The 8,363-nt window shown below is 67.7% G+C and overlaps 1 protein-coding gene across 18 annotated transcripts in view; it reads left to right on the top strand.

The window, feature by feature from the left end:
• The first annotated feature begins 985 nt into the window (after positions 1-985).
• The window catches only part of SCRIB (scribble planar cell polarity protein), a 141,581-nt gene continuing 134,203 nt past the window's right edge, over positions 986-8,363 (top strand). For all 18 annotated transcript variants that reach the window (XM_082046716.1, XM_082046706.1, XM_082046707.1 and 15 more), the window contains exon 1: positions 986-1,192. In XM_082046716.1, the coding sequence (XP_081902842.1) occupies positions 1,031-1,192 (162 nt within the window). In that variant the 5' untranslated portion in view covers positions 986-1,030. The remainder of the gene's footprint in view (positions 1,193-8,363) is intronic.

Here is an 8,363-nt window from a genome sequence, read left to right as displayed (position 1 = left end):
CCCAGCCCCGCGAGCTCCGGGTTCGGGTCCCGGGTGGGTTGGGTTCCCGGGTTGATTCGGTTCCCGGGTGGGTTCGGGTCCCGGGCGCGTTGGGTTCCCAGGCGAGTTCAGTTCCCGGGTGCGTTTAGTTCCCGGGCGGCCCCGCGGGCTCCGGGTTCAGTTCCCAGGCGGGTTGGGTTCCCGGGTGGGTTCGGGTCCCGGGTTGATTCGGTTCCCGGGCGGGTTCGGCTCCCGGGCGGCCCCGCGGGCCGCGGGTTCGGTTCCCGGGCGGGTTCGGTTCCCGGGCGGGTTCGGATCCCGGTCGGCCCCGCGGGCCCCGGGTTCAGTTCCCAGGCGGGTTGGGTTCCCGGGTGGGTTCGGGTCCCGGGTTGATTCGGGTCCCGGGCGGGTTCGGGTCCCGGACGGGTTGGGTTCCCGGGCGGGTTGGGTTCCCGGGTGGTTCGGTTCCCGGGCGGGTTCGGGTCCCGGGTTGATTCGGTTCCCGGGCGGGTTCGGGTCCCCGATGGGTTGGGTTCCCGGGTGGGTTCGGGTCGCGGGTTGATTCGGTTCCCGGGCGGGTTCGGGTCCCGGTCGGCCCCGCGGGCTCCGGGTTCAGTTCCCGGGCGGGTTGGGTTCCCGGGTGGGTTCGGGTCGCGGGTTGATTCGGTTCCCGGGCGGGTTGGGTTCCCGGGTGGGTTCGGTTCCCGGGCGGGTTCGGCTCCCGGGCGGCCCCGCGGGCCGCGGGTTCGGTTCCCGGGCGCGGCGGCCGGGCGGGCGGGGCGGGGCGGCGCGGGGCAGGGCGGGAGCGGCCTCGGTTTCCCAGGGACGCTCGCGGGGGGCGGCGCGGCCCCAGCACCGAGCGGCGCGGCGGGCCCGGCGCGGCGGGCAGGCCCAGGGGCGGCGGGGCCGGGGCGCGGCCGGATCGGCGGAACCGGGGCCGCCGCTCGCCCGGCGCTGCGGCAGCGCCCGCCCCCCGCGCACCCGGCCCTCCCCGGCAGCCCGTTCTGGGCGCGGCGGGCCCGGCGCTGCCCGGCGCCGCGGGGCCGGCGCGATGCTGCGCTGCATGCCGCCGCTCTGGCGCTGCAACCGGCACGTGGAGGCGCTGGACCGGCGGCACTGCTCGCTGCAGGCCGTGCCCGAGGACATCTACCGCTACAGCCGCTCGCTCGAGGAGCTGCTGCTGGACGCCAACCAGCTCCGGGAGCTGCCCAAGGTGAGGCCGCGGCCTCGGGCCCGGCCTGGGGAGCCGCCCCGGCCCGGGAGCCGCCCCGTCCGCCTGCTGCCCGGGCCGCCGCGGGAGCGGAGCGGGGGCGCTGCCCCGGCCCTCTCGACCCGCTCCGGAGCGGCCTCCGCCGCGCCCCTGGCCCGCCCCGGGCTGCCCGGCCCCGGCCGCGGAGCGCAGGGGCGGCCGGACCCGCGGGGCCGAGCGGGGACCCCGGCACGTTCCGCGGGCCCGGGGGGTGCTGGGCTGGGCGGTCAGGGGGTGCTGGGCTGGGCGGTCAGGGGGTGCTGGGCCGGCTCGTTGCCGTTCGAGCCCCGGGCGGTCAGGGGGTGCCGGTCAGGGGGTGCCGGTCAGGGGGTGCCGGTCAGGGCTGGTCAGGGGGTGCCGGTCGGGGGTGGGCGGTCAGGGGGTGCCGGTCAGGGGGTGCCGGGTACTCGTCGCCGTTCGAGCCCCGGCCAGTGGGCGGGGGCGGCAGCTCCGGTGTCCTGGGGGCTCAGCAAAGCGCAGGGTCAGTTTAATAACGCTGCTTTGACCTCTAAACCACACAAGGTATCAGATAAGTTCATTGAGAGCAATCGAGGCGCTTTGTCCTTGTTACCCGGGACTTCAGGCTGCGCTTGCAGCCGCTGTCACAATTCCACTGAGCTGCGGAATCCGTCTGCGCAGGTAACGCTGGAGATAAACCCTCCGTGCTGCCCACGCCGCGCTGGCGCCGTTCCCCGGGGCCGGGGCACCGGAGACCCGCGGATCCCGTGGATCCCGTGGGAGATCCATGGTTCCTCGGGGCCAGGGGACCGGAGACCCGTGGATCCCGTGGGAGATCCATGGTTTCTCGGGGCCAGGGGACCGGAGACCCGTGGATCCCGTGGGAGATCCATGGTTCCTCGGGGCCAGGGGACCGGAGACCCGTGGATCCCGTGGGAGATCCATGGTTCCTCGGGGCCAGGGGACCGGAGACCCGTGGATCCCGTGGGAGATCCATGGTTTCTCGGGGCCAGGGGACCGGAGACCCGCGGTTCCTGTGGATCCCGTGGGAGATCCATGGTTCCTCGGGGCCAGGGGACAGGAGATCTGTGGTTTCCGCGTGGATCCAATGGGAGATCCGCGGTTCCCATGTATCCGATGGGTGATGCGCAGTTCCCCCATGGATCCGATGGGAGATCCGCGGTTCCCATGGATCCAATGGGAGATCCACGGTTCCCGCGTGGATCTGATGGGAGATCTGTGGTTCCCATGGATCCAATGGGAGATCCGCGGTTCCCCCGTGGATCCGTTGGGAGATCCATGATTCCCATGGATCTGATGGGAGATCCGCCGTTCCCGTGTGGATCCGATGGGAGATTCCCAGTTCCTCTGGGCCAGGGGACAGGAGATCCACGGTTCCCGTGGATCCGATGGGAGGTGGATCCAGTGGGAGATCCGCGGTTCCTGTGGATCTGATGGGAGGTGGATCAGTGGGAGATCTGCGGTTTCTGTGGATGCCATGGGAGGTGGATCAGTGGGAGATCCATAGTTCCCGTGGATCCGGTGGGAGGTGGATCAGTAGGAGATCCGCGGTTCCTGTGGATCCGATGGGAGGTGGATCCAGTGGGAGATCCGCGGTTCCTGTGGATGCGATGGGAGGCGGATCCAGTGGGAGATCCGCGGTTCCCATGGATGCGATGGGAGGTGGATCCAGTGGGAGATCCGCGGTTCCCGTGGATGCGATGGGAGGTGGATCCAGTGGGAGATCCGCGGTTCCTGTGGATCCGATGGGAGGTGGATCAGTGGGAGATCCACAGTTCCCGTGGATCCGGTGGGAGGTGGATCAGTAGGAGATCCGCGGTTCCCGTGGATCCGATGGGAGGTGGATCCAGTGGGAGATCCGCGGTTCCCATGGATGCGATGGGAGGCGGATCCAGTGGGAGATCTGCGGTTCCTGTGGATGCCATGGGAGGTGGATCCAGTGGGAGATCCGCGGTTCCCGTGGATGCGATGGGAGGTGGATCAGTGGGAGATCCGCGGTTCCTGTGGATCCGATGGGAGGTGGATCAGTGGGAGATCCACAGTTCCCGTGGATCCGGTGGGAGGTGGATCAGTAGGAGATCCGCGGTTCCCGTGGATGCGATGGGAGGCGGATCCAGTGGGAGATCCGCGGTTCCTGTGGATCCGGTGGGAGGCGGATCCAGTGGGAGATCCGCGGTTCCTGTGGATGCGATGGGAAGCGGATCCAGTGGGAGATCCGCGGTTCCTGTGGATGCGATGGGAGGTGGATCCAGTGGGAGATCCGCGGTTCCCGTGGATGCGATGGGAGGCGGATCCAGTGGGAGATCCGCGGTTCCCGTGGATGCGATGGGGGATCCGCGGCTCCCGGCGGGTTTGGCTCCGTGGCGCGGGCCGAGCTCGGGTGCCGCCCGGCAGGACGCTGGTGCTGTGCCGGCTCCGGAGCGCAGGGCGGCGCGGGCGCAGCCGGGCTGTGCCGCTGCCCCGGCAGGGAGGAGCGCCGGGCGTTACGGGCCGTGGGCTGTTCCGGAGGATGTTTCACCCGTGTCCCCTGTGGAAACTGTGCTGCTTTCTACAAGTGAGTTACGTGTTACCTGCGCCAGAGAGGGGAGTAGGGGAGTCAGTAAATACACACCGACCGTTTGATTAAAGTTGCTCTTTATAGTAATTACTGACGCATTGTGAAACCCACCGTGAAATCTGGAAAAGAAAACCCAGTGCCAACCAAAACCCAGGTTTTGATCCAGGCCAAAATAATGTGGTTCAGTTTTGTGAAACCGTGCGATTCCTGCATTCCTACCTAAACAAACTCTTGTATAGAGACGCACGCTGCTGCTCTCTTGCTGTCTCACGTTTTTGCGTCCGTGTGTCTTTCCCGCTCGCCCGCGGTGCTGTGCGCCGGGCCGCTGTCTGTCCGGCTGTGCGGGCGCTGCCGCGGCGCTTCACCGCGCCTCTCCATCCTGTGCTCTTGTTGGACGTCAGGTGCGGTGTTTCTGTAGCTGGAGAACGTGTGTCGTGCGCAGGTCGGGATGAGCGAGCGCGGGCCCGTCCCGCCGAGGCGGCTGATGGCGGCACGGCCGCGGTGATCCTGCCGGCCGCGGTGATCCTGCCGGCCGCGGTGATCCTGCCGGCCGCGGTGATCCTGCCGGGCCGCGGTGATCCTGCCGGCCTGCGGTGATCCTGCCAGCCCTGGTGATCCTGCCAGCCTGCGGTGATCCTGCCGGCCCTGGTGATCCTGCCGGCCCTGGTGATCCTGCCGGCCTGCGGTGATCCTGCCGGCCGCGGTGATCCTGCCGGCCCGCGGTGATCCTGCCGGCCCGCGGTGATCCTGCCGGCCGCGGTGATCCTGCCGGCCGCGGTGATCCTGCCGGGCCGCGGTGATCCTGCCGGCCCGCGGTGATCCTGCCGGGCCGCGGTGATCCTGCCGGCCTGCGGTGATCCTGCCAGCCCTGGTGATCCTGCCAGCCTGCGGTGATCCTGCCGGCCCTGGTGATCCTGCCGGCCCTGGTGATCCTGCCGGCCTGCGGTGATCCTGCCGGCCGCGGTGATCCTGCCGGCCCGCGGTGATCCTGCCGGCCCGCGGTGATCCTGCCGGCCCTGGTGATCCTGCCGGCCTGCGGTGATCCTGCCGGCCTGCGGTGATCCTGCCGGCCGCGGTGATCCTGCCGGCCCTGGTGATCCTGCCGGCCCGCGGTGATCCTGCCGGCCCGCGGTGATCCTGCCGGCCCTGGCGATCCTGCCGGCCGTGGCGATCCTGCCAGCTCTGGTGATCCTGCCGGCCGTGGCGATCCTGCCAGCTCTGGTGATCCTGCCAGCTCTGGTGATCCTGCCGGCCCTGGTGATCCTGCCGGCCCTGGTGATCCTGCCGGCCCTGGCGATCCTGCCGGCCGTGGCGATCCTGCCAGCTCTGGTGATCCTGCCGGCCCGCGCTGCCTGGCCGCCGCACGTCCTGAGCGCCGCAGTCCCGCGTGCGAGCGCACCGAGCGCGTCTGGGCTGAGGCGTCCCTGCGCTTGGGCGGCTTTTGAAGGGCCTCGTTGGATCATAAACACGAGCTGATCTGCCTTTAGCGCGGTCAGGTGATATGGTGGCTGTGGGGCAGGTGCTGCGTCTGTCCCTGTGTTAGCCCCGGAGCCGGTGTTTCTGGGCGGCTCCTTCGCCGCAGCTCTCTGTGTGTCTGGCTCGGCAGCAGCAGCGCTCTCGCCGTGGTCCTGGGTCGTGGGTTCCTTCTCTGCTCTGTGAATTCCCCCACATTTTAGACTTTTCTGGCACCAAAACAACCAAGAAGAGACAGATGAGCATCTGGTCTCAAAGGAGATGTAGTAAAGTCAGGAGAGGTGCAGAGAACGAGGAGCAGAAAACAGCATGGTCGGACCCAATATGCGACAGCTTTTGCACGAGGAAAATAAACGTTTACGAGATCTCTTAGGTCTGGAAAGCACGGTGGCGTTCCTGTTGGGTGACAGAGGCCTGGAGTGCCACAAATGGCACCAGCGGGGAGCCGCTGGCCACAGGGTTCTGCCTGCACGAGGACGGGAGGGCAGCGAGTGAAACCAGAAGGGGCTCCGTTCAGAATAAGTGAAATCATTTCTCTTGCAAAGAGTCGCTAAGCTGAAGGGTGGAACTTCTCGCCATATGACATAATGGATGTTCAGGGTTTGCACGAGTTCAGGAAGGAAAAGGACCAGTTCATGGCGGTGAAACTGCCCCAAACGCGTGTGCAAAGTCACCGTGGTGCTGGTGCTGCCCGCGCAGCGCCGGCCGGGGTTCGCGTTGCTCCGGGCTCGCCGTGCGCGGGCGGCGCTGCCTGCGGCCGCCGCGGTTCCCGCGGCCGGGCCGGGTGCGGCAGAGCCTCGGCGCCTTCCCGAGCGCTGCAGGTGAGGGGCAGAGCGAGCACGAGCGCCCGAGCGCCGCGGGAACGGCCACGGGCGCTGCGCCTGGAGACGGGGACAGGAGCGGGACCCGCGGTGCTCCCGGTTCCAGCCCCGGCAGGTCCCTCCCGCTGGTGCCAGGACAGTCTGTGAGGAGACGAGCGGTTTGTGGAGCCAGGACGCAGGGTTAGACCCGGGGTTCGCGCTGACGGAGTGGCCGGAGGGTGCAGGGGCGCTTCTGGTCCCACGCGCAGGAGGGGCCTTAGTAAAGGATGTCACTGTCGGGGGCATGTGGGTAGGACAGATACCTGACACAGGGGTAAGAATCTGCGCGTTACACAAGGTGGATATGGGATGAAACTGAAAATAAATGGCCCTTCCGCCAGGCAGCAACGCGACCCGTGTGCGTGTCCTCCCGAGGGAGGCGGGGGAGAGGTTTGGGTCGGGGCAGGCGCCCTTTCCCGCTGCAAACGCGCCTGTTGTGCGAGGGCCGGCAGGAGGATCCGTGTGAACGCGCCTGTTGTGCGAGGGCCGGCAGGAGGATCCGTGTGAACGCGCCTGTTGTGCAAAGGACGGCAGGAGGATCCGTGTGAACGCGCCTGTTGTGCAAAGGACGGCAGGAGGATCCGTGTGAACGCGCCTGTTGTGCAAACGACGGCAGGAGGATCCGTGTGAAGGCGCCTGTTGTGCAAAGGACGGCAGGAGGATCCGTGTGAAGGCGCCTGTTGTGCGAGGGCCGGCAGGAGGATCCGTGTGAACGCGCCTGTTGTGCGAGGGCCAGCAGGAGGATCCGTGTGAAGGCGCCTGTTGTGCAAAGGACGGCAGGAGGATCCGTGTGAACGCGCCTGTTGTGCGAGGGCCGGCAGGAGGATCCGTGTGAAGGCGCCTGTTGTGCGAGGGCCGGCAGGAGGATCCGTGTGAACGCGCCTGTTGTGCGAGGGCCGGCAGGAGGATCCGTGTGAAGGCGCCTGTTGTGCGAGGGCCGGCAGGAGGATCCGTGTGAAGGCGCCTGTTGTGCAAAGGACGGCAGGAGGATCCGTGTGAACGCGCCTGTTGTGCAAAGGACGGCAGGAGGATCTGTGTGAAGGCGCCTGTTGTGCGAGGGCCGGCAGGAGGATCCGTGTGAAGGCGCCTGTTGTGCGAGGGCCGGCAGGAGGATCCGTGTGAAGGCGCCTGTTGTGCGAGGGCCGGCAGGAGGATCCGTGCGAACCCCCAGGGTGCGTGTTTCACCGAGCGGGCTGTGCGCCCACTGCTGGGAGGAGGAGCCGGACCCCGAGATGTGCCCGTGGGGTACAGGAGAGAGCGCCGAGCGGAGATCACTGAGAAACCGTGAACTGAGACGGCCCGCAGGCTTGGGAGCAAGTTTGCCCAGAGCAAGCGTGTTCTGAAGGGCCCAAGCAGGACTCTTTGGGGAAGGGTCCATGTGGAGGCGGCTTTTGGAGAGGTCGTCTTGTTTTACAGTTAGCGAGCAACTGCCGTCGAAAACGTTCAAAGGTGTCAGAGTGCTGTGGGTTTCCTTACCCCACGCGCACTGCCAGGCCCCCCCCGACCTGCTTTTGTTTGCCTTCATTCCGCCGGCTCCGGAGCCCAGGGACACCGGCGCCCTCTCGCTCTGTCTGCGGCACCGTTTCCTCTGCACCAGAACGTGTGTGTCCCCTGCGCTCTGCTCCTGCTCCGATCCCGCTGCCCGCGCTGGGCGACACCGCCGCCCGCCCTCCAAGCGCGGCGGGAGCGCGTCCTCCGTCCCGCAGCCCCAACGCGCTTCCCTCCGCCCCGCGGCCGTTCTGTTGGTCCCACGTGGAATCTTGCCTGTTTGGAGTCCAGATCTCTCACTATGGTGGCTCTGCTCTGGTTGTTTGAAGTGATAGATGAGATCTGTGCTGGGAGCACCTGCTGCCTTGTTGCAGGGATTTGCTGCCGGGGCGATGCGGCTCGATTTAATGGGAAAGGATAAATTCCACTTGGGGAGTTCATGTGCTCCTGGCGAGGGTGTCTGGTTCCCGAGCAGGGAGCGTCTTGCACAGAGCGATTTCTGCGGGACCGCGTGGCGCAGCAGCAGCTCAAGAGCCAGTCCTTCGGCTGGGGTACAGCCTGCTAAACCATTACATTAGAGCTGAAACACCACCTGACTCCTTCGCTCCGCTCTCCACGGGCACTTGAGAGGCGCAGGCCTCGCTGGAGGGACCTGGCGGGGCTGGACCCGGGAGCACCGCGGGTCCCGCTCCTGTCCCCGTCTCCAGGCGCAGCGTCCGCAGCCGTTCCCGCGGCGCTCGGGCGCTCGTGCTCCCTCTGCCCCTCGCCTGCAGCGCTC

This window comes from Streptopelia decaocto, assembly GCF_964273445.1.
Source record: "Streptopelia decaocto genome assembly, chromosome: 2".
NCBI lineage: Eukaryota > Metazoa > Chordata > Aves > Columbiformes > Columbidae > Streptopelia > Streptopelia decaocto.
The sequence above is the reverse complement of the archived record's forward strand: the minus strand, read 5'-3'. Positions and strand labels throughout refer to the sequence as shown.